Source organism: Pelodiscus sinensis, chromosome 11, assembly GCF_052426305.1.
Source record: "Pelodiscus sinensis isolate ZL-2025 chromosome 11, ASM5242630v1, whole genome shotgun sequence".
Lineage (NCBI taxonomy): Eukaryota > Metazoa > Chordata > Testudines > Trionychidae > Pelodiscus > Pelodiscus sinensis.
In genome coordinates this window covers 17,951,929-17,977,339 of record NC_143062.1, presented here as the reverse complement: position 1 = coordinate 17,977,339, position 25,411 = coordinate 17,951,929, and the positions used below count along the sequence as shown (strand labels likewise).

Below are 25,411 nucleotides of genomic sequence, written 5' to 3'. Positions count from 1 at the left end.
CAGCAGCACAGCTAGAGCAGGACCTTTGACCCTGGAAATGTTCAGCTATAGGTTAATGGGCCATCCTATTAGCAGCAGAAAAAAGCAGACTCAGCAACTTCCGGGTACCTTTGTTCCCAGAAGGTGCTTGGAAGGATGGGGGCTGGACTTTGACACCCATTTGTTTGGTGACTTGCCACACTAAGCTTACAATCTATTTGTAAGACTGATCACAATCTTCCCAAATGGGTCTCCAAGCAGGTTCCTTGTTTGGGTCATTACCAAATTGGTCCTCAGGGCATCTACCTCCCAATTGGCACTCCAAACCTTGCTTCTCTGCAAACCCAACAATCAACCCTCAGTTTCTCATGGTCCTCATAGGGGCCACCATACCCAAATGTGCCATGAAACTCCCCACGGCTCTGACAAATGATATGGGGTGAAATTTTGGGCTCCTCAAAGTCAATGGGAGTTTTCCAAATAACTTCATTGGGGGCAGGATTTCACCTACACTCCAGTTCAACCACAAGCCACCATCACGCTCGCAGCAGGGAAGGGAACTCCCTCCATTGCCCCAAATGCTGTGTGACGGACTAAAGACAGTTTTCTTAGCCCCAAATGCCTGTCTTTGACGCCTGTCTGTGTCCCTCCACTGGCTCCCCTTCTCTTTCACATCAGACTTAAGCCACTTGTCTTCCTTTCCGAAGTCTTTCATGCTCTGAACACCTGGCCGGGTGTTCTCCTCCACTCTGGAGGGCGATGATTCCTACCTCCAGCCAGCCTATGATGCCGGCCACCATCACCCACTAATTACAGTTTCAAACAAGCCTCTTTGTGTTTTCTCCCCTGCTGCCCCTCGTGTTTGGGAAAAGCTCCCTGTAAACACCTGCAAAAAACCTCACTCTCCGCCTTCAAACTCTTCTTAGACACTCCTTTGCCATGAGGCCTACAAACAACCTGACAACAGTCAGGGCATGAGTGGTTGGAGCCCACTGCTTGTCATGCTGGCCAGGATCGTCTCATGGTTTTCTTCTGCTCCTCAGTGTGTCTGTATCCAACTGTCATCTCTTGTCTTACCCTTACACTGGCAGCTCACTGCAGTAGGGACCATCTTTCTGTACAAGGTCTACACAGGGCCTAGCCAGGCCTGCCAATGGGCCAGGGGAGGGGCGGCCCAGTGATTCAAAAGGACCCAGGACTCCCAGCTACTGCCCAGAGCCCTGGGCCCTTTAAATCACTGCCAGAGCGGAGGGCTGGCTGCCCAGCCCTGCCACTTCTGCCCTAGGTCCAGCCTCTTCCAGGAGTACGAAGCCCTCCCCACCTTGTCCTGGGGCCTGGTGAGGGAGTCATCTCCCTTGTGCCAAGCACAATGGGGTCCTGCTCTAAGGACAGTACAAATATCCCAGGCTGTCCTTGGGATATGCTCAAATATCTGGAACAGACCAGGGAATTGCAGCGAGCTCTCTAGACCCTTACAGCAGGGCCTGAGTCATGAGCCTGTCTGCTGGAAACTCTCTTAACCCTCTGCCACGTTCCATCCGACCCACTAACTTTCCTGAGCCAGCTGGAAAAACACCCTAATGTGACTCTAGTGCGTCACGTGGCTTTGACCCTGGTCAGTGAAGCTTCACCAGGACACCCGCCACAGCTAAAAAAGACAACCCAACAAATTCCAGCCTGGTCCAAAGGGTGGCTGCAGTCAGGCGAGCGGTGTAGAAATGGGGTGGCAAGGGGAAAGGTCACATGAACTGGCAGACAATCATTTAGGTGATGAGCTACTGGGAGCTCTTGGACAAGTCATCTCCCTCCACCCCCACCCTTCGACTGTGAGCTTCCCCAGGACAAGGTCTTATCTCCAAGGCCTTGCCTAGACTGGGCAAATCCATTGTGCTGGGGTGACACAAGCCATCATGACCAGCACACCAGGGCTTGAGCTGGAAATCTCCAGAGCTGAATTCATGAGTCACTACAGGCAGTCATTGCAGCTGATACCTGTAACAGAGCTACCATCCCTGTGAACCATGTCTGAGTTAGGCTACATTAAATGGGGGAAACTGAGGCACAGAGTGAGCGCAAGTTACTTGCCCAAGGACAAACAGGGTATTGGACCCTGATCTTCTCTGTCTTAGCTCAGTGCCTCAACCCACAAGCCAGGTCTCCTTTGCCCTACAGGAAGCCTTGTGCCTAATAAATGCTTAAGCAGCAGCCACCAGGGTTCAGGGCTGATGTTTTGCCACAGCAGACAGTCAGAGTTTATTCTAATGATGGAACACGCTGCATACCTTAGGGGCTCTTTGCCTCCCTTTGCCTGCTCCCCAGCTCCCTGGGGCCACCATCCCCTCTAGTTCAGGGACTCCCTGCAACTCCCCCCACCCCTTGCTCCCACCAGGGGCTCTGTGTGCCCTCCTGACCCCTCCTTCCTCCTCTTCCCCTGGCAGGGACACTGCTGTGATTGATTTGACTCTGCCATGGGGTGCTGGTGAACTGGCTCTGTAAAGAAAAACTAACCCTGGGGTGTCACCCTCTGCAGCACCTCAACTCCTACTCCAGAGAATTTAGCAACTGAACCTTCCAGAATTAGTCAGTTGGCTGCTTGGCTTGGTGGTCTAGTGGCCTAGCATGCCTGGGCTCTTATCCCAGCTGTGGGAGGGCAGTGGCATCTAGTGGTGACATCAATGGATTGGAAGACAGGTCTCCTGTTTTGTGCTCTTCTGAGACTTCACAACTAAATGGTTCAACCCTTGGCAAACCTGCTTTGCTGGCCCTGCCATGAGAAAGGCTGCTGTTTCCTCTTATCGTATGCCAGAGCTGACACCATCATGGCTGGGGTCTCTGTGGGTGGGACAGTGGGTTCATGCCATATCCTCTGCCACCCCGCCCCCTCCAACTCCAGTCTTAAATCGAATTCTGCCAGTGTGCTCCCCCGGCAATGAACTGCAGCGGCAGCCTTCGGCCCCCTCCATAGCAAAAATGAGCAGGGTAGCCAAGCTGCATTAGCTTGGCCTTCCATGAGCTGCAGTAGGGTGATAAAGACAGATAGGAACTTCCATAGAATAGAAACTTCATAGACCTGGCCAGAGATTGGAGCCCTGTCACATTTGGTGCTGCACAGACCTTGCCCTCATCATGGCACACATCGGTAGGCAGACTCTGCCTCAAAGAGCTCTCCGTCAAAACAGACAGCTGGGGAAACTGAGGCAGGGGGTATTTTGCATCTGAGATTTTTCCCCTGAGTCGTAGTCCAGGGCCTAATCCACAAGCTGTCCTTCTAACACAGAACTTACTCTGAAAAATACTCTCCACTGGCCTTTAAAGGATATTTTGCCAGGGAGAGGTTTTTAACAGAGCAGCTCCACTCCCAGGTACTGACATGCAGTCCCCAGCATCTGCTGGCTCCTCTGGTTCTTGTGTAACTACATGTGGATTTGACTAGCTACCACTGGCTCTGCCAAATAGATGCACAGGTTGTCATTCCTATTCAGCTGATGAACAATGGCCTTTCAGTAAAGAATTGGGACCCAGGAGATCCCTTGAGCCAATAATAGCATTGCTCTGTGCCTCAGTTTCCCTGTTTGTAAAATGGGGGAGAATTATCCTCCAGCCCAGTGCAAGAGGGGTCCTGATCTCAGACAGGACCCATGGAGCACCAGCACAAGAGAGGGGCCCTGATCTCAGTCAGGATTTGTGAAGTGCCCAGCATGAGAGGGAGGCCCTTGATCTCAGAGTCCATGCAGCATCTAGCATGACCTGAAGGGTGGCCCTGATTGCAGATCCGCTGCATCCCACTCCGGTGCCTTAACCACAGAGCCTTCTTATATTTAGACTTTTCTCCACTTTTCCAGATCAAAGTGTTCATGCAGCTTTCTCTGATGGCCGAAGCCAGGCAAATGCGCCACACAACACCTGCAATGCTACCCAGTGGGAGAGACCAGACCTGGGCACTTTGGCCTCTAGAACGCACTGACCTTGTACCCAGCCACGTAAAACCCTGATGATGCAGCCTGTACATTTCTGAGCACAGCCCCGCCCGCAGAGAGCACTGGATGCGTTTCCCTTTTTGGCCCCTCTCCGATTCCAGAAGGCTGGTTTCCCTTGACTTTGCTCTTGGGGGTGTCACAGTTTTCAGCCCCATGCCTTAGAGTGAACTCATCTTCCAGCAAACCCAGTGCACTTTCCTCTGCTGCATTTTGCTCCATTTTCCCCTTACATTTTTTTCAGATTTTTTTCCCTTTTCATTTTAATGAATCCCTTAAAACAAGAGTAAAACTTCAACCTAATGAGCTGATTAACGCTTATATAATCCTCTAGGACTGTTAAATCAGGCTCTCTTTGCCAGAAGGGGGAAAACAGGAATCTATTTTTCAACTCCCCTTCTCCCCCAGCAAAGGTTCTGTTTTATTTGCCATAGAAGTTTCACTGAGCGACCAGTTCCACTGGGCAACCTGGAAGCTTGACAGACTCAGTGACTCTAACCTCAAGCCACAGGTACAAATCCAAAGCTAAAGCTCCACAATCAAATGAAAAGCTCTTTTGCCAGCTCTCCTGTGGATATTTCAGTGCTGGGAGCAACTCCACAGCAGCGTCTTAGGTAAATGCTAAATCTTTCCAAGGCTGCAAGGACTCTTCCAATCACTTTCTAAAGCCTCGATCAGTTGCAGACCAGATTCCCCGTAAGGGGAGTGACCTCCGGACCGCTGGATCCAAGAGCGTGACAGTCAATTACAGAAGTACACACGTTAGCAACTAGTGGTAACAGCAGCCCATTAATCACTGTTTATATTTGAGATCCATGCAGCTCTAGAAGTATTTGGAATCCTGGAGTATTTTTTTGTTGCTTGGGGTTCTTTCTGAGAACAAGGCACTTCCAGCAGGATCATGACTTTTGCTGAATTCTTGCACCAGGTGGGTGGCATGGGACGTTTTCAAATTATCCACACAACGCTGCTCACCATCCCCATCGTGCTGATGGCCAGCCACAACCTCTTGCAGAACTTTACCGCTGCCATCCCAGGGCACCACTGCCAAATCCGTATCGATGGCAACAACACCCGCTACTCTAATGCTACCCTGCACCTGGACTCCCAGGACCTTCTCCGGGTCTCCATCCCCATGGACAGGAACCAACAGCCAGAGAAGTGCCACCGCTTTGTCAGCACTCAGTGGCAGCTCCTAGACCCCAATGCCACCCAGCCCAATGGAACTCAGCTGGCCACAGAGCCCTGCAGGGAGGGATGGACCTATGACAGGAGCATCTTCACCTCCACCATCATTACTGAGGTGAGACCTGCTGAGTTGCGAAGCTCTAGATGGAACAGGTGTGCTGCAGAATGCAGAATGCCATTATAGTTGAGGTGCTCAGGGATCAGAGAGAGGAGGACTGCATCGGTAACTAGGTAGATACAGAGATGCGTATGAGACAGGTGGATACCGGGGTTTGAATGGGAAGGGAGATACAGCAAAACACAAAATCTTCAGGAAATGGTTGGAATGTGTTGGAGACGAAGGAGAGGGAGTAGCAGGGGGCTGTGACAGCCATTTTAGGCTCAGTTCTCACTAATGCAGGAAACGGTTGAGACTCTGAAGGGGGAAGGACATTTGGATGCAAGTGGTTATGAAATGATAGATTTCGTGATTCTAAGGGAAAGAAGAAATGAGAGCAGCAGAAAGAGGACAAGGCACTGACAAAAAGCCCACTGTACCAAATCCAGAGAACTGGTGTGGGGGGGGGGAGGGAGGGAGGTTCCCATGGAAAGCAAATCTAAGGGAAAAAGGAGTTCAGGAGAGCTGGCAGTTTCTTAAAGAGATAGAATTGGTGGTACAAGAGCAAACCTTTTTTATACCTTCCTTCCTGGCTGTCTTGTGTAAGAGGCAAATATGGCCCACAGGAGCTCTTTAAAGACCTGAAAATAAAAAAGTGGAAACACGGACTAATGGCTACGTTTGGGTACAAAAGAACAGTGTGAGTAGGAAGGGACACAACAAGAACTAAAGCACAAAATTAGTCACTCCTAGCTGGGGTGAAAGTAACTTTGCTTTCTTACAGGTACTGTTGTACTGCAACCCTCTCCTGGGACAGGATCAGGGCAGGGGTTGTGATAGGACAGTACCCGTGAGAAATTTAAGAATGAGATGGAATGTGGGGGGCTCAGAGTAGGGGGCTGTGTTGTGGGGGGTGCAGGGTTCAGCACAGGGGGTTGGAATGTGCAGTGGGGCTCAGAGTGGGGGGCTCATGGAAGGAGTATGGATGGCATCGGGGTACAGGAGTCAGGGCGGGGGACTGGAGTGTGGAGGGCTCAGGGCAGGTGATTGGCATCTGTGTGGGGAGCTTGGGGCTGGGAATGCAGCCACCGCACTGTCCAGCCACCAGATCCCTTGGGGCTGGCTGGGGTGGCAGGTAGCATGCCGCCTGGCCGCCTGAGCATCAGGGCAGGAGTCTGGACGTACTGAGGCCATGCAGCCCAAGTAGCTGGCAGCACCCAGAGCCCCTTCCCTAGCCGGCCAGTCTCTTACCAGTGCATTGCAGCAGGGCGCACCAGCTTACTTCCACTTTTGCTCTTAGCAAGAAATATAAGAGGTAATAAGAGATACCTATGGTGCAAGAGAAAAACAAAGGAAAGTAGGAAGGCTGAGGAGTTTAACATTCAGAGGGGTAGCCGAGTTAGTCTGTAACAGGAAAAACTTAAAAAAACTCGAATAGTCTAGTAGCACCTTAGAGACTAACAAAACACGTAGATGGTATCATGAGCTTTCGTGGGCACAGCCCACTTCTTCAGATGACACATTTAACATTAACAATCGAAGGGAGGGAACACAAGCCAGAGTAGGGAAAGAGCAGATGAAAGACTATTTAGACAAGTTAGATGTATTCAAGTCAGCAGGGCCAGATGAAATCCCCCCTAAAAGTACTTAAGGAACTACCTGCAACAATTTCGGAACTGGTCGCGTTTATCCTTGCAAACTCAAGGAGAAGGGATGAGGTTCCAGAGGATTGGAGAAGGGCAAATTTACCTGTCTCTGAAAAGAGGAGCAAAGAGAGCTGGGGAAAATCCGAGATCAGTCAGCCTACTACACAGGGGTGAAAGTAACTTACGTTTCTTACAGGTACTGTCATAGTGCAACCCCCATCCCCAGGGGGGGCCTTAGGGCAGGGTCTTGCAGTGGGGGTTGCACTATGACAGTACCTATTTGAATGTAAGTGTGGGATGAAGTGTAGAGAGCTCAGGACAGTAGGTTGGGGTGTGGATGGGTGAGGGGCAGCTCTGGGCAGGAGATAGGGACATGGGAGGGGGACAGGCTCCAAGAGTCAGGGAAGGGAGTGAAGGTGTGTGGGGGGTACAGGATTGCAGCTGGAGATATGAGGGATGTGGGGGGTGATGAAAAGAATCAGGCAAGTGGGTGCAAGAGTCAGGACAGGAGCTGTGGGGGTGTAGGAATTTAGGACTCAGGGCAGGCATAGGGGGAGCTTGGGGCTGGTTGGGGCAGCAGAGACCATGCTGCCTGGCCACTGGATCCTTGGGGCTGGCTGGGGTGGCAGGTCCCGATCTGCCTGGATGCCCCAGCACCAGGGCTGGAGCTTGGGTGTATTGTGGCCATCCCACCAAGAGTGAGCTGTAAGTTCCGGCTCAGGCCCACTCGTGTATGGTGGCAGGCTGCATCCAGAGTCCTGCACCCAGCTGGCCAGTGTCTTACCACTGCACCTGCACCAGGGCACATCAACTTACTTACCCCTTTGCAACAAGATACTGGGATGAATTATTAAACAATCTGTTTGCAAGCATAGGGGATGATAGGGTAATGAGAAAGAGCCACCGTGGATTTGTCAAGAGCAAGTCATGCCAGACCAACCTAATATCCTTCTTTGACAGAGTTACTGGCTAGTGGATGGGGGAGAGAGCAGTAGATGTGATATCTCTTGATTTTAGTTACGTTTTTGAAACCGTCTCACAGGGCATACGAATTAGGAAAATGTGATCTAGATGAAATTACTGTAAAGTGGTTGCAGACCTGGCTGAAAGACCATTCTCGAATAGTAATCAATGGTTCACTGTCAATTTGGGAGGGCGTATCTAGTGAGGTTTCATTTAGTGACTGGGATGATAGAGTGGAGAGTCTGTTTATAAAATTTGCAAGTGACATTTTGCTGGGAAGGACTGCAAGTACTTTGAAGGGCAGGATCAGAATTCAAAAGAACGTTGGCAAGTTGGAGAATTGTCTATGGCCCAGGTGACATCGGTTTTCTAAAAGGGGACAGGGCCAGTGTACCTGTGCTTGATCAGCTGACCACAACTGGGTTCTGGAGGGTGCACAGCTGGGTGCCTCTGGCCTAGTCAGTTAGGAAAGGGGCTAGAGGAGACCTGGGGAGCTCATTGCTGGCTCCCTGGGAATAGGAACACAGGCCAGAAGCAGGAAGCTCTGTGAGATGGGAGGCCGTGGGAACCTGCTGGAAGAAGCACAACCAGGGAGCTGCAAGAAGCAGGGAGTTCCAAAGAGATTCCTGGGAGGGGAGACAGTGGAAACGTGCTGGGGAATAACAGGCCGTGCAAGGAGAAAGCCCTGGGAGGGGTGCTCAGGGAAGGGTACCTGGAAGATTCCTGCAGAAAGCACTGAAAGGCAAAGGAGAAAAAACCCGGAAAGCTGTAACTTAGCTCGAGCTGAGAAACTCTTTGTTTGTTTTGTGTTTGCCCAGCACCTGGAAAAATAAAGTCCCTGAGAAGAGACTCTGTGGGGGTCAGTGAGGTATCTGGGAGCAGGGCAGCTTGTTACAGCCTGAAATCAGCACGATGAAATCCTGTAAAGCAAGTGTGAAGTACTGCACGTAGGAAGCAAACCCCAAATGCACAGCTCAGAGCGAGGGATCGCTGGCTAAGCAGCCTTACTGCTGGGAATGAGAGGGGGGTTATGGCAGACCACAGACGGCAGAACAACTTGAGCTCCGAATGGGCAATTGCATCAACCCCAGAGATACTGATCAACACCACAGAAAGGTCACATTCCAAAATGGCCCTTGAGTTAGTACAAAGGCCCTACCTGACCACATGACAGGAGCGGTGGAAGCACCGTAAAAGTGGAGGGGCCAGAGGGGCCCAAACAGTGGCCTTGCCCCCCCATCCCACTTCCTCTTGAGGGCCCACCCCCACACATTCCATTGTCCTGAGGCCCCAACCCATCCCTTCTCCCATTGCCCCACCTTCACACCATCTCCTTTCCCAAGATCCTGTCCCCAAGCCATCTCTTCTCCCTAAGACTCCATGTCCAGCTCACTCCTCTCTGCCCTCTCCCTGTTTCTCACACTTACAACGGGTACAAAGTGGGAGGGCAATGGCTCTCTGCCCTCCTTTCTCCCCCCTCCCAGGCTATGTGCTGCCAGCTGACATGCCCACAAATGCTTGTTCTCATGACTGAGGTTCTTGGCCACAACTTCTGCAGAGATTTTGATTTGTGAGTCTATCCATCCATTTCCCCACACACTGCTCTATCTACCCATCCATCCTCCTACACGCCCACACAGTTCCTGCGGTCGCTGCACAGCTGACCCCTTCGTGGCCTCCCCTGGGACACCCCACTAAGGTCTCTAGCTTCTAGCCCTCACTCTATTGAGGTAGAGTCCCACAACTCCCTCCACCCAGTGCAGGGATTTAAACTTGCAGTTCCTCTTGCAACTCTCCGCAATTATTTCTGCAGGCCTGACTGGAGTCCGGCACCTGCAGCTCTGCTCAGCTGGAGGCAATGCCAAGCTTCCCCAGGGCCCCGGCAGCTGCCAGAAAGCAAAGTACAATTTATTCAGCAAGAAACCACCACAGAAAGCCATACCTAGAAAACATCCTACAGTTTAGTCACATGCCTGTCTTCTCTGGCAGTCAGCCGAATGGGGTAGGAATACAGTGCCTCAAGCCCCTCCCACAACACCCATGCCTCCTGGGCACCTCATTATGATCTTGGACCAGCTGAGGATGAGGTGTCCTACTGTTCTCAGTCCTTTGTCTGGTGCCCTTTGCCATCTCGTCCAAACTGGGCTATGCAGTTTCCCTCAAGGTCTGAGGCTTTTCCAGACTTGGAATCCCTGCCCTGCAACTCCTTCTTGTCATCTCACTTCCTTTGAGAAACTCCTGTTACTTGTCCCTAGGCCCAGAATCCAACCCCTCGCCCACGCAGAGAACAGGCAGCATTTGTGCAGGCGATACAGCAGACTGAGACATTCCATGTATCGTATCTCTCCCCAGACACACCCCTCATCTCTCTCTCCAGACAAACCCTCTTCTGTTTTTCACGTTCCTACGACAGTGGGGCTCATTACTTTAATTGCGTTTGCAACATCAGCATCGCCCAGGCCTCTTGTGGGAGAGGAGAATGGTCAGGGCAGGAATGGCACAGAGACCAGACTCTCTGGGCTGCTCCAATACACACGCTGGGTCCCATGGCCCCGGGGAGGAAGGAAATAGGCAGACTGCTGTGCATTCTCCAGGTGCTCTTTCACCCCTTAGCTCAGCTCCACACCAGCGAGGGAGACACACAGTCCCACGCGGTTCCTAGGGAGCCATTTCCACTCATGTTAAGGCTCCTTTACCTTGCCAGAGAGATACAAAGGGGCCTGAGCAGGAGTGAGAAGCAGCCCCAGTGATTCCAGGGTAATGAGAGCAGAATACCAGTGACTGTGTTGCACAACCACAGCCGGGCTGAGGAAAGCCACCGCTGCTGGCCATGGACACCATGCACCAAGCAGCTTCTGTGACTCACAGCCCCCGGGCTGTATCTTGTTCCATGCTCCAGTGCCTTAGTATCTGCTCGCCATCCGTTGGGCCTCTCCAGAAATGGCTGACTTGCTCTCTGTCTCCCTTCCCCCATCTGCAGTGGGACCTCGTGTGTAACCTGCGGAGGCTCCGGCAGATGGCTCAGTCGATCTACATGGCTGGGGTGCTGGTGGGAGCGCTTGTGCTCAGTGGTCTCTCTGACAGGTGAGCTGACATGGGCAGCACAGGGCCGGGACTCAGGAGACTGGAGTTCTGTTCCCTGCTCTGCTTTGTGACTTGACATCTCTCTCTCTCTCTCTGCCCCAGCTTTCCCCTGGCACTCTGTTTGGGGCTGTCTCTCTGGGCAGTGTCCAGCATGATGGGGCCCTGATATTAGTCAGGGGCTGCGCAGCACCTGGCACAATGGAGCCTCCGTTTCATTTGGGACCTCCTGGGCCCTGTGTAATTGCCCAATGATCTGAGTGATACAGGATGTCAGACTGGACAATCTAATGCACCCATCTAGCATTAAAATCTTCCAGCCGTCACTCCACATGGTCCCCATCTGGTTCATGGTCATACCCAGCTGGGCATGCCACTGCCTCTCCAATCACTTCAGAGCCCATGTGACCCTATACTCACTGATGCATTGAGTTTCTCATTGCCTGTTTCTCATTCCCCTCTCTATCCCCCTTTGCCATAGGACTGGACGCAAGGCAATGCTCATCTGGTCCTTTCTGCAGCTGGCCGTGATGGGGACCTGCACGGCCTTCTCCCCCAATTACATCTCCTACTGCATCTTCCGCTTCCTGGGTGGGATGGCGCTGTCTGGCTTCGGGCTCAGCATCGCCTGCCTGAGTAAGCCCCGCCTACTTAGCAGCTGGGTCTTACGTGTCTCACCTCCATCCATAGCAGATACTGTGACTGGTGTATGCAGGGTGCTGCACCACCTGCTGCCACCAGGGGAGCTGCAGCACTGGAGGCTGCAATACCCCTGGCTACCACCATGGGGGGGTCTGAGGTTGCAGCTCAGAGTGCAGAGCTGTTTGCACATTTCCCTGCTGCCTCCTTTCTGTTGCAGCCCTAGAGGGGACAATGCCATGTGGCGCCAGTGACTCCCAGGAGAGTCAGGGCTAGTGGTATCCTGGTCACGGCCCCTGGGCAGATTAAACAAGGCTCCTTTCCTTGCAGTTGTGGAATGGATCCCCACCCAGTTCCGCACCATCACCGTTGCCATATCAGGGTTTGTCTACACCCTGGGCCAGCTCCTGCTGGCAGGCTTGGCATATGGCATTCCAGATTGGCGCTGGCTACAGCTGACTGTGTCTTTGCCTTTCTTCCTCTTCCTCTTCTATTCCTGGTACGTATCTCTAAAGAGCTCCCTTCCAGGAGCAAGTGCTGCCCTCTTTCCTTGTGGTTGTTAGCAGGCAGGGTGGGAGGGGGGGAGTGTCGAGTGGTTAAAGCCGGGAGCTGGGAGTCAGGACTCATGGGTACTACAGGCAGTCCCCGGGTTACATGGATCCAACTTACATCGGATCCCTACTTACAAATGGGGTGAGGCAACCCCGCACTAGCTGCTTCCCCCTAGCAGACCAGGGAGACGCGGAGCGGCTTTTCTCAGCAGACACCTCAGCTTGAGAATAAAGGACTGAGGGAAGTGAGGTGTGGGAGAATAAAACTGAGCTCTGGAGAAATGTTTGGCTAGAGTTTCCCCTACAATATGTACCAGTTCCTACTTACATACAAATTCAACTTAAGAACAAACCTACAGTCCCTATCTTGTACGTAACCCGAGGCCTGCCTGTATATGCAGCTCTCAAGTGGAGTTACAGCAGGGAACTAGGAATCAGGCTTTTGGGTGTCCATACCTAAAACAAAGGGATGGAGCACAGGACTCCTGGATTCTGTTCCTGGCTCAGCTGCTGGCTCCTTAGGCAGGTTTCTGATGGTCTGTGCCTCAGTTTCCTCATCGTAATACCGGGATAATAATCTTGTGCTGCATTACGTTTCCACTGATCCTGCTTTGAGGACTCTGTTGAAGTTGTGGGTCACATCACTGACCTTGGTTCTACAGGACAAATATTTGACTCTTTTTTCAACAGGTGGCTTGCAGAATCTGCCCGCTGGCTGGTTCTGGCTGGTAAAGCTGATGTAGCTGTGAATGTGCTCCAAAGGGTCGCCAGAGTGAATGGGAAACAGGAAGAAGGGGAGAAGATTACCACAGAGGTAAAGAGACCCAATGGAGCCTTTACTGAAGGGCTTGATCCTGAAGTGGCCTAAATAGACAAAACTCCACTTGAGTCATTCATATATATCAGCTGAGGATCAGGTCATTTAACCTTTTAATTAAGACTATTGATTAATCTCAATTAACTCATGCAACTAACCAAAAAAATTAATTGCAATTAAAAATTAATTGTGACAAATTGCAGTTTAAATCATTCTGTTAATCAATTCAATACTAACTGAAATGTATTAAGTATTGTATTTTCAAATATATTGATCTCAATTACAACACAGAATACAGTGTATAGTGCTCACTTTATATAATTACTTTTATATATAATATATATATAATTACTATATATAACAAATATTTGCACAGTAACAATGATAAACAAAGGAAACAGTATTTTTCAACTTCATACACATTCTGTAGTGCAAATTCTTTATCATGAAAGTGCAACTTACAAATGTATTTTTTACATGACTCCACTCAAAAACAAAACATTGCAAAACTTTAACGCTTACAAGTCCACTCAGTCCTCTTTCTTGTTCAGTCACTTGCTGAGACAAGTTTGTTTACATTTACAGGAGATAATTCTGACCACTTTTTATTTACAGTGTCACTAGGAAGTGATAACAAGGGTTATCAATTGGCTGAACAAGAAATAGGACTGAGTGGATTTGTTTTATTTTTGAATGCAAGTTTTTTGGTACATAATTCTACATTTGTAAGTTCAACTTTCGTGCTAAAGAGATTGTGCTACAGTGCTTGTATTAGGTGAATTGAAAAATACTATATTATTTTTACAGAGCAAATATATGTAATAAAAATAAAGAGCACTTTTTGTATTATGTCTTGCAATTGAAATAAATATATTTGAAAATGTAGAAAACATCCAAAATATTTAAACAAATGGTATTCTGTTATTGTTTAACAGTGTGATTAATCACATGATTAATCATGATTAATTCTTTTAATCACTCAATTAATCACAATTTATTTTAAATTGCTTGACGGCCCTACTTTTAATCTATTCAGAGAACGTAGGAAAGCCGGTCCCACTAGATTTCTAGTTCTAGGCAAGGGAGCTTGAATAAAGTCTGATTTCAGCAGAGAGCGGGGACATTTGGGCTTCCTCCCTTGCTTCAAAGTGAAATTAACATAGTCCCCTGTGAATATTTGTCCATGGTTTAAAACCAGCAAACTATTTCACACAACTAACAGCCTGGCAGAGAACACTGGAAGGACACTTGCAGAGCAGATGGGTGGATGTGTAAGGTTCGAATAGTGGGGGAGGAGAGAGGGAACCATGTTACTAAGTCTTGAGCTTAGTTGTGGCTTCTCAGTGCTACCATAATATTACTAATCAATAGCACCAATAATACCAGGCCAGCAGGGTCAATATAGTGTGGCCTCTATATTCAATCATAAGTAGGTCTTGCTGAACTGAAACCTGAGGTCCACGGGAGTTTGCCTTAGTCAGAAGTGACTAGCTACCATTTGCTGGAGTGAGAAGCCATTGGCAGGTCCTGTGTGATCATAGGTGAATCTGTGGGGCTGTCATGTGCTTCCCCACCCATTCTTTTGTTTCCTACTAGATTCTAAAATCCAACATGCAGAAGGAACTGTCAACAGTGAAGTCCTCCTACACTGTCTCAGACCTGGTGCGCACACCCGCCATACGTCACATATTCTGCTGCCTCTCAGTTGTGTGGTAAGAGCTCCTTCCCTTTGATCCTGATCCAGAATCTGGGTCCAAATCAGATCTGGCAGGCCCAGTATCAATAACCTTAGTTCATTTCCCAGCATAAATAACCCACAGATTTTGGACATCTATCTGCCCAAGGGTTATTTATCCATGCTCCAATTTAGCCCTAGACATACACAGATGTGTCTGTTGACCTTATGTATCCATCTAGCTGTCCTATCTCCCAGTCTTTAAGTTTCTAATCAGGAATGTGGAGTTTCTCTCTAAAGTTGGTGCAGTTTAGGTCCCTAGGTGTGTCCATGCAGTCCTGGGCATCCCTGCTTTGAATAATGCCCATCCACACCCACCCTGTTTCATCACTGCGTACACCAAGCAGAGCACCCCCAAGTATTACACTAAAAGTTCCCCTGGCCAACTCTACCCTGGAGAGACTTTTATGGCTGTTCAAAAGAGTAACACAAGGGCCTAGATAGTACTCAAGGCCCATCTAGATTGTGGTTAAGTTGTGACTAAGCCTGGAGCTGAATCTCACTGGGCTGCACACACAGTAGGACTCTCACTCATCCCTTTGCTTTCCTCTCTATGGCCAATGGCAGGTTCTCTGCCAGTTTCTCCTATTATGGGCTGGCCATGGACTTGCAGAACTTTGGCGTCAGCATCTATGTGATCCAGTTGATTTTTGGAGCCGTCGACTTCCCAGCCAAAGTGGTGGTCACCATCTCCATGTCCTACATTGGGCGCAGGGTCACGCTCTCAGCCTGCCTCATCCTGGCAGGGAGTGTCATCATTGCCAACATCTTTGTGCCCAGAGGTGAGTTTAGCGCAGTCCACACGCGACAATGCTTAGTGCGTAACTGCCAAGAAAACTCCATGAGTCTACACTCCAACTAAGAGTGATTGACTCCTTCAGTATGCATCGCTCGCTCTCTGCACCCACATACACACACACCTATCTATCCACCCTTCTATTTGCATACACACCCACCCGTCTATCTGTCCTTCTATCCGCATACACACCCACCTATTTAGCCATCCCCCCACATATATAACCCCCTATCTAGCCATCCCTCCTCATACATAACTACCTATCCATCTCTGAACCCATCCAAATTCACAACCACTTGTCTATTCATCTATTTACATAACCACCTATTTATTTATCCATCCACCCATGCATACCACCTATTCATCCATCCATCCATCCATCCATCCATCCATCCATCCATATATACAACTACCTAGCTACCTATCCATCCTTCTATCCACATACACAATCAATCATCTATCTTTCCAAGGGATGGATTTTCAATTAAGCACAGTGGGCATGTGGCTGGGTTGCCAGTATTCTAGAGGTGCCTTACATCTCTAAAACTGCACGCAACACGAAAGTCATGAAAGCTGTAGACTGGGAGGGAGCATTGAAAATGTTATGTCTTGGGCACCTAAGGGCTACGTCTACACTGGCCCCTTTTCCGGAAGGGGCATGTAAATTTCACTAGTCGTCGTAGGGAAATCCGCGGGGGATTTAAATATCCCCCGCGGCATTTAAATAAAAATGTCCGCCGCTTTTTTCCGGCTTTTAAAAAAGCCGGAAAAGAGCGTCTAGACTGGCCCCGATCCTCCGGAAAAAGTGCCCTTTTCCGGAGGCTCTTATTCTTACTTCAAAGTAAGAATAAGAGCCTCCAGAAAAGGGCACTTTTTCCGGAGGATCGGGGCCAGTCTAGACGCTCTTTTCCGGCTTTTTTAAAAGCCGGAAAAAAGCGGCGGACATTTTTATTTAAATGCCGCGGGGGATATTTAAATCCCCCGCGGATTTCCCTACGACGACTGCTGAAATTTACATGCCCCTTCCGGAAGAGGGGCCAGTGTAGACGTAGCCAAGGTGTAAAGCTGGCCCTGTCTATCCATTTACATTCATACCTGCCTATTTATCCATCCACTCACATATAAAATCACTTCTCTATGAATACATCCACATAAGTAGCCAACAATCTATGGATCCATCCATCCATCCACCCACATACATAACCAGGAATCCATCCTTGAACCCATCTACATACATAACCACTTGCCTATTCATCTACCTATGTAACCACCTTTTTATGCATCCACCCACATATATAACCACCTAGCCATACCTCCATCAGCCCATCCATACACATAACGACCTGTCTTTCTCCATACACACCCATCTATCTGACTAGCTTTGCGATAGGTGTGAGCGAGGTCAGAGGGTAAAACAACCAAGATGAGCGATGGAGAGATTCTCAGCCGTGGGAGAGAGGGGAAAGGCCAATTGCTGGAGAATGATGAAGGGAGAAAGAGCAGGGACTGGGATATACCAGGCGAAACAGGGCAGAGGAGAGATGCTGCCAAGGTGGCAGGGCTGGGCTGCAAGGGAGCGCTCCGAGCAGTGTTCTAGCCCTGGATTCTCCTTGCTCCCTCTTTGCAGAGTTGCAGATGGTGCGCACATCGCTGGCTGTGATTGGGAAGGGATGTCTTTCAGCCGCCTTCAATTGCGTGTTTCTGTTCACAACTGAGCTCTACCCCACCCCGATCAGGTAAGACCCTTCCCGAGCCCTTCCTCATCCTCTGCAGCACAGCGCCCCCTAGCATGGCACTGCAGCGTTGGAGTCAGTAGTGGCTGAGCAAGGAGAGTGTACTCCTTGGGAGCCCCTGCCCTGCTCCTAGGCCCATGCTGGGCACTAGGGCCAGCGAGGCTTGCCAGGTGTCTGGTATTTGTGTGCTCTGTCCGGTAAAAAAAATCAGAAAATGCCGGACATGTGCAATGTCCAGTATTTTCTGATTTTTCTGGCTGTGCACCCGACGGAAGCCTGGCGTGGGCGGGGGGAGCGTCTGGGAGTCCCAGCTGGGAGGCGGGGCTGCGATTGCCGCCGGAAGCCCTCAGTCAGTTGAGTGTGAGGAGGAGGGGAAGCCTCCTCGCTCGTGTGTCACCGGGAGCCTGCGTGGGGCAGGCAGCAAGTGCCCAGGTCAGTCCCACTCCCCGCCGGCCAATTTGCTCACTCCCCGCTTCCGGGCCGGCTGGTTCTCCCCCACTTCCCCTCCTGATCATCCCCGGTCAGCCCCCCTGCACCCTCCCCAGCTCTGCTTCCCGCCGGCCCATTCCTCTTCCTGATTTCCCCCCAGCCAGCGCTGCTGCACCCCTCTCCCCGCCAGCTCTGCTTCCCACCCCCCTTCCTCCCGGCCCCCCCCTTCCTCCTGGCCAGCACCACGGCCCCCCGATCCCCGCATCTGTGCTTCCCGCCCTCCCTTACTCCTGGCCAGCCCCGCCCCCTCCCAGCTGGTCCGCCCTCCCCTGATATCCCGCACGAAGCCCTGTTCTGCCCGACCCCTCCCAACCAGCCCTGCTTCCTGTTGGCCCCCCCATCTCCTCCGGCCAGCCCTGTTCCCCCCCCCCCCCATTAACTGTTTCCAGGGCCCCCCCTTCCCAGCCAGCAACGCTCCCTTCCTGGCCGGTCCTCCCCAGCACCCCTCCCCCCATGAATCGTGTCTGGGGTTTGTTTTTTTAAAACAGACTACCTGGTAACCCCTAGCAGTGATCCAGGTTCCTGGAGTTTTTTTTTTTTTTTGATCCACAGCTTTGGTGTCCCCCCCCCCACCTTTTTTTCCTTCAACAAAATTTTTTCCCGGTGTTTTTTTTTTGTGGGGGAAGGGAAGTGTTCGGTATGTTTGTTTCAGCCATCTGGCAACCCTAGGGCCAGCACTGACTGTGAGAAGAGAGTATCTCCTGCTGAGCCCCCACCCTGCAGCACAGTGCCCCTAGCCAGCGGCATGGGAGCGTTTGTAGTAGTGGGGCTGCCGAAAGCCAGCCCCCTTATCCTGGTCCATGCCCTTCCTGAGCTGGGAAGACAGGATCTGCGGGCAGGACTGGCAGAGCCCCAGGGCTGGCAGACAGGATCTGAGGATGGGGCCAGCAGAGCCCCAGGGCTGGCAAACAGGATCTGAGGGTGGGGCAGGCAGAGCCCCAGGGCTGGCAGACAGGATCTGAGGCCGCGGCCAGCATCTGGGTCCCAGGCGTGGGGCCAGTAGCAGAGCTCCAGCTAAAACCTGGAGGTGCTGCAGCTCCCCCCCACACCCAGGTAGTTCTCATGCCTATGCCCCTAGTGCCATGCTGGGGCACTGGGAACAGCACTGGCCGTAAAGGGAGAGCACCTCCCCATAGTCACTGCTCAGCTCTCCCGGCAGGGCTGCCCTCGCAGTACTGAGCTAACCTTCCCTGTTCTGGATGCTTATTTCCCTGCAATGCCAGGCAGACGGGACTGGGCTTTGGCAGCACCATGGCCCGGGTAGGAGGTATTGTGGCTCCCTTGGCCAAGATGTTGGATGAATACGTCTCCTTCCTGCCGCCAGTCGTCTACGGCGCCGCCCCCATCCTCTCCGGTATTGCGGCCTCCTTCCTCCCGGAGACACTCAACCAGCCACTGCCAGACACTGTTGAGGAGGTGGAGAGCAGGTGGGTCTGGCGGGAGGCCTCCCCTCTCTTCCTGTCTGACTCCGACCCTGGGACCAAGACAGGGCTTGGGTTCCAAAGGCCAAAACACTCAGCTGGTGCTTGGGATCAGTTCTGCCCCCACCCAGCTAGCAAGGCAAATTGGGCTGAGACATTATGATTGGTACGACTGTAGCACCCAGCCACTCCAGTCATGGCCCTGGACCTGTTGTGTTAGGTGCTGTACAGAGAGTAGCCTCTGTCCATTGACTGATTCCAGTGAGGGGAGACTGGGCATGTGTGTCGAAAGACAGATTCCCCTCCAGGCCTCCATTGTTCCCGGTGCTGCACAGACCCCATCCAAGATGGGGACCCCTGTGTGCTAGGTGCTGCATAGACACACAGTGAGACAGATTCGTCCTGAAGATCTGACAGTCTAGCTCAGGCTACGTCTACAGTTCTGTAGTGATAGCGCAGCAGCTTTAGCACCTATTGTAATCACGGCACTGGTGCTGAGAGCTCTCGCAGCGCTGTAAGTAAAACACCTCCACGAGGGAAGCAGGTAACAGCGCTGGGAGCCTGTTTACCCTGGTGCTTTTCAGCGCTGTAACTTGCCATGTTTGGGGGAGGTGTGTTCTTACACACACCTGAGTGAGAAAGTTACAGCGCAGTCAAGTGGCAGTGTAGGCAAGTCCTCAAAAGTCCTCAAACACTGTGCGATATGCCTCCCTAGGGGTCAGCCCGTGGAGGGCAGGGAGGAAGTGCTACCCAGTTCCACTCTACTCCCAGCTCTGGTCCAGCCCCCAGCCTCAGCCCCTGTCCGCAGCTTCGTTTCTGGTCCCGGACCCACTCCTAGCCTTGGCCCTCTTACCTCTGTCGGTGTCCCACACCATAACTGGAAACTGTGGTCCTGGTCCCAGTCCCAACTGGGAAGGAGAGCGTGGACAGGGCAAGAGGGGGAGTGATCCTGAAAAGTTTTGGCGCTACTGGTCTAAATGGACAATGAGGTGGGGGAACAGAGACAGGACAGGAGTTGCCCAATATCACAGTGAGAACAGGAGTCAGTCGCCTGTCCAGAGCAGTAACCACTAGATCCTGGGGCTCTTCAGGGCATAACGTCCTTGTATTGTTCTTCTAGTGAAGTTCAGCCCAGGGGAATAATTCCTGAGCCATAGGCATGTGCACGGGGTGTGCCAGGTGTGCCCAGGCACACCCTAATGTTTCAAAGGGGGTGCGAGCGAAGGAGCGCCGCTTTGGCGCTCTGGGGAACGGATGCTGCGCTGGGTTTGCCGCACATGCCCGGCCAAAACTGGCGGGTCTTAGGACCCCACAGAAAGAGGCAGCAGGGACGCAGTGACGTCACCCTGCCACCCCATCAAGCGAGGTGAGTTTAAACTCCGGGCGGGAAGGTGGGGGGCAAGGGGGTGCGCCCTGGGCAGGGGATCAGTTGCAGTGTGGCTGGCCCAGGAGGGGCCTGAGGTCGGGAGCAGCACAGCTGGCCCCGGGGAGGAAGGAGGGGCCGGGATTGGGGGCAGCACAGATGCCCCGGGGAGGGAGGAAGGGGGCCCGGGGGCAGTGTGGCTGGCCTGGGGAAGGACAGGGGGGTTGGGGGCAGCACGGTTGGCCCAGGGGGAGGAGCGGGGGATCCGGGGTCAGGGGCAGCGTGGCTGGCCCGGGGAGGGGGGGCAGGGTCGGGGGCAGCATGGCTGGCCCCCGCCTTCCCCAGATCTGCTTCCCATCCCCTCTTTCTTCCGGCCCCCCACTTCCCCCTGGCTAGTCCCTGCCCCCCAGCCAGTCCCTTCCCCCCCCCCTCTACGATCAAGTGTGTCCGTTTTTTTGGGGAGGTTCTACCTGGCAACCCTACGAGTCGGACCTGGTACAGGCACCAAGTGATGGGGACTGCTGGAACTTTGGGAACCAGAGACTGCAGGGTGGGGTTTTGTGGCCCAAAAGGGAGCTGAGAAACCTAAGAAAGACAGAGTAGGGGGAGCACCAGAAGTGTGACAGTCAGGCCAACCCTAGAACTCTGTTACAGACCAGCTGGCGGCTGCTGGAAGAGGAGGGAACAATAGGGGGTAAGGGTCAGAGAGGAAGGGGCTTGTGCTGAGGGGAGAGAGGCAGGTCAGGAGAATAAAGAGGAAGGCACCAAGGGACAGGGTGCAGGAGAGAGACAAATGCCAGGGGGCCAAGTAGAGACAATGAGGAAAAGGGCAGAAGGAGAGGTGTCAGTGAGGGGGGGAACAGGATGATGCTAAGAGAGGAGAGGGGAAGAGCTTTGGGGGCTAGAGGGGAGAAGGGGAGGTGCTGGGAGAAGGCTTGAAAGAAGGGGAGGGCATGAGGAAGGCGGAGATGGAGCAAGGCATGTGTGAGGGCACAGGGGCATGAGGGAAATGGGGGCAGAGAGTGGTGAGGGGGTGGGCATCAGGGAAAAAGAAGGCAAAGGGGGCAGGGGCAGTGAGGGAAGGGGGAGGCACCAGGAGGGTGCAGGGGTAAGGGAAGGTGCAGGTGCCAGGGGATTCTGGGGTGAAGCAGGAGGGCAGACACCTGCAGGGGAGGGACCAGCACCAGAGGAGAGAGGCAGGGTAGAAGGAGGTGTTAGGAGAGGGGATGAGGAGGGGTAGCTCACATGATCTGAGTGGGGCTACTGGAGGAGTGGGCACGGTGGGGAGTGAAAGGCTGGTGGAGGGGGGCAGGTCTCAGGAAGGCTGAGGGCAGTGAGAAGGGCAAGAGTCAGGACAGCAGAGGTGGGCAAGGGGTTGGGGGGGGGCAGCAGGTACCAGGGCAGCTGATGGAGCAAGTGGAGGAGACCGAGCAGCAGAGGGGAAAGGTAGAGGTTCATAAGATATTTATTAATAACTTGGGTGCCACAGAAGCACATCCAAACAAGCCACAACTCAGGACTGGTGCACAACACAAAATGTATTGTGCTCATAGGAGGAAACTCTTAGAGGGAACACGTCCCCCAGCCTCTCCACCCCCCGAGTTAATGTCACACACATTGGGTTAATGCAATTGCAGGATTGTTGCATGAGGGGGGTTTGGTGAGGGCCAAACTGATCCCTATTGGTAATAGGATGATGGGAAAAATCCTTGGGGGGGGGGCACATGACACCTTTTATTTCTGGTCATGTGTCCATATTGCCCTGAAAGTGTTACCTGCAGAAGCATGGCTCATGGGGGCCGGGGGTGTGGCTAACGGGGGTTAAAGAGTACATTTGAAAAAATTCTTTGGGTGCTCAGCCTAATGAAATGTGCTGCGCACGCCTATGTCCTGAGCCCTGTTTTAATGTTCAAACTGGCTGGAAAATAACTGATCCTGGGTGTGCCGCCTCTCTGCTTCATCGGTATCCCCCTTCCCTTTCCTCAAAGGTCCCGCAAGAAGAGGGCTGAGGCCTCCCAAGAGAAGATTCCGCTTCAGACCCCGGAGCAAGTCATGCTCAAAGAGACTTGAGGACGGTGCTCAGACCCAGAGTCCTTCTGGGTTCATTGGGGTGGAGGGGTAGGGGGGAGGGCAGCAGCTCAGTTCCAAATATCCCCTATCTAATCACACACTGCTCCCAGTCATCCCCATGTCCCTTGAGACCCACACCCAGGGTGGCTTTTTGCACACAAGGATTCTGGGTAGGAGGCATTAAATTTACACCGCAGTTTGAGGGAAGGGGTTTCCAGAGAGAAACCTACTGGGAAAGGAACCTGCGGGCTGGTTCAAAACTCTCAGGAACATTCAGGAAATACCTCCCCACTCCCTTCCAGGCTAACTAATGCTTGGAGTACACCAAGGAGCACAACGAGGCCCTTCATCTCCTGTGTGGCATCAGCCTTCTGTAATGCAACCCGTTCCCCCGCTGCTAAGAAAGGAGACAGGGACAAGCTCACACCAAACCTCCTTCATGCCGAGTAGCCCAGGGGCTGGCACAGGGGCTAGCTAACATAACTCAGCACTGACACAGATAGCGTTACTGTGTCATGTGGCTGATGCCCAGCTGCACGGCCTGGCTGGCTGGCACCTTACACCTGACCATTATTGGGGGGCTACCGAGGGAGGAGGCACAGGAGATACAGACCCTAGTGGAGTGTACAGCAGCCCAGAGTCCAGTGTTTTCTGCAAATGCAACCTACTGCTTGGCACCTGCCTGCCACAAGAATGGGGGATAAAGATCACAGCCTTCCCTGGGAATGCAGCAGGGATGAATCTGTCCCAAAGCTTGTGTTTCAGCCTACGCACTGGAGAAAACAAGCCTTTCTATAGCGGGGAGCAGACATGGCCGTGCAATAAACACACAGTCATTTCACAGCACAATGTCTTGTGATTACTTAATCTCCGAGCCCAGGGCTGGTCTGGTGAGATGCAACAAATAAGGGAGAAAAGACACACAAGGTAAAATTTCCTCTCTGCTCCTACTCAGTCCCCTTCCTTATTTATATAGCCAAAGATCGCATTGGCTCTTTAGGTCCCAGCATTGCACCAGGAGCGCATGTTATAATTTAGATTATTCACAAGAATGCACACAGCCCCGTTTCCCCGACAACAGAAGGTAAGAATTCCCTACTCAGAAACCCCCACGTCTGCCCCACCAGCAGGCTCTGTGCCCAAGAAGCCCTGTCTCTCTGCATCCTCTCCCACAACTGCTCCAGCCCACACAGGCTGCAAAACCAACCTCCTAGACCATTGGGTCTCAAACTGGGGGGCGTGCCTCCTTTGGGGGTGGTGAAGAAATTCCAAGGGGGGCATGAGGTGACCCAGTCTCCCCTCCCTCCCCGTCATTCCTCACCCACCCTAAGAAAGAGCCCGTGCTGGCACTACCTCCTGCAAAAATGGAGTAGTGCTGGGCTCCTGCAGTGTGTGTGTGTGTGGGGGGGGGAAGTCCCACAGCTGCACGCCAGGTCTGGGTTTCAGGAAGTGCGTGCTGCCAGGGGAACAGAGGAGCAGGGCGTGCGCTGCCTGGGCAGCTGGAGCTGGCACGGTCCCAGGACCTCTACTCCCTCCCCCCTCGCATAGGCAGGCAGCAGGGGGAAGGAAGTCAGGAAATGTGCCGGCTTTTTCGGGAGGAGGAAAGCAGTGCACGTGCTTCCTGAAACCCAGACCTGGCGCGCAGCTGTGGGATCCCCCCCCGGTACCAGCTGAGCTGTCCCTGTCCCCTCCCTCCACCCAGACCCCCATGAGTACCATGCCCCCCTGCCCAGTTCCTCATGAGTACCCTGTCCCCTACCTAGACTCCCCACGAGTACCTGCTCCTCTGCCCTCCCTGCCCAGACCCCCACAAGTATCCTGCCCAAGGTCCCACCAGCAACCTGCTCCAGGACCCAGCAACACCCTGCCCCCTGGCCAGGCTCCCACCTGCCCCCTGGCCAGGCTCCCACCTGCACCCTGCCTAGGGCCTCACTTGCACCCTGCTCCTGCCCCCTCCCAGACACCATCACTCTGCCCCTGCCTCCTAGCCGGACACCCACCAGCACCCTTCTCCTGCCCCCTCCCTCCTGGCCAGACACCTACCCTTAGCTTGTTCCTGTACCCTATTTTCCACCCAGATTTTGCACCCCATCTCTATCCCACTCACTGACACACTGGATCCCCTGTCCCACACACTGGAACCCTCAATTTTTGGCCCTACCTTAGAGTGTAGAGGGGCCCACAAATTCTACTTACCATAGAACCCCACAAGAGTTAATCTGACCTTGAACCTCAGTCCTACCTACCTTCCTTCCATGGGGCTGGGGTGCGAGGTGTCTCAGTTGGGGCCACATCAGTGAGGCTTGGAGGTGTTGTTTTTTCGCATCTTGCTTGTGTGGTCCCTGACTGATTTTTCTGATTTCTCCTGTCCTGCCTCAAAACAGGTTCCCCACCCCTCCCATAAATAAAGACAATGCTGAAACATTTGTGTTGGACATATTTTATTTTAAAACGAAGCCTGGCCAACAAGCCCCCATTGGGGCCAAGTCCTCATCTGGCTGCAGCATCATAACACCCCTGCATGTCCACATACACCCCAACCCTGAACCTATCATACTCTGGAACCCCCTGTTCTGAGCCTCTCACATCCCCAGTCTTCTGCCATAACACTACAAATCTGTGTCCTGTTGTGACATAGTGTTGGTACCTTGCTGGTTGCTATGCTGGGCGGTGGGCTGTGGGTGACCTCCGCTGGCGGCTGTTTGTAGCATGGCCAAGCAGGACAGGGGATGAGTCATTATGCAAGGGGCTTCCAACCTGTCCGACCAGTTGCCTCCCAGGGAGAGAAACAAAGGAAGGAGGGGAGGCCAGCCCTGGCTGGGGGGCAGGGCTGGAAGAGAATTTTTTTGGTTTCTGTCTGGTATCATGG

The 25,411-nt window shown here is 52.6% G+C and overlaps 1 protein-coding gene across 1 annotated transcript; it reads left to right on the top strand.

Moving 5' to 3' along the window:
- The first annotated feature begins 4,038 nt into the window (after window positions 1-4,038).
- Window positions 4,039-24,964, top strand: LOC102460791 (solute carrier family 22 member 6-A-like). Its single transcript, XM_075939124.2, has 10 exons — window positions 4,039-5,256; window positions 10,828-10,931; window positions 11,410-11,564; window positions 11,898-12,066; window positions 12,809-12,932; window positions 14,532-14,647; window positions 15,238-15,452; window positions 17,094-17,202; window positions 18,912-19,115; window positions 22,461-24,964. Exons 1-10 carry the CDS (start codon window positions 4,855-4,857, stop codon window positions 22,540-22,542), a joined length of 1,680 nt encoding a protein of 559 aa, XP_075795239.2. The 5' UTR covers window positions 4,039-4,854; the 3' UTR covers window positions 22,543-24,964.
- The last annotated feature ends 447 nt before the right edge of the window (window positions 24,965-25,411 follow it).

Bases quoted from the DNA above. Each gene is read 5' to 3' on its own strand.
- LOC102460791 (XM_075939124.2), top strand. From the start codon at position 4,855: ATGACTTTTGCTGAATTCTTGCACCAGGTGGGTGGCATGGGACGTTTT. The intron at 10,932-11,409 runs GTGAGCTGACAT...CCTTTGCCATAG, and splicing joins CTCAGTGGTCTCTCTGACAG to GACTGGACGCAAGGCAATGC. The intron at 14,648-15,237 runs GTAAGAGCTCCT...GGCCAATGGCAG, and splicing joins TGCTGCCTCTCAGTTGTGTG to GTTCTCTGCCAGTTTCTCCT.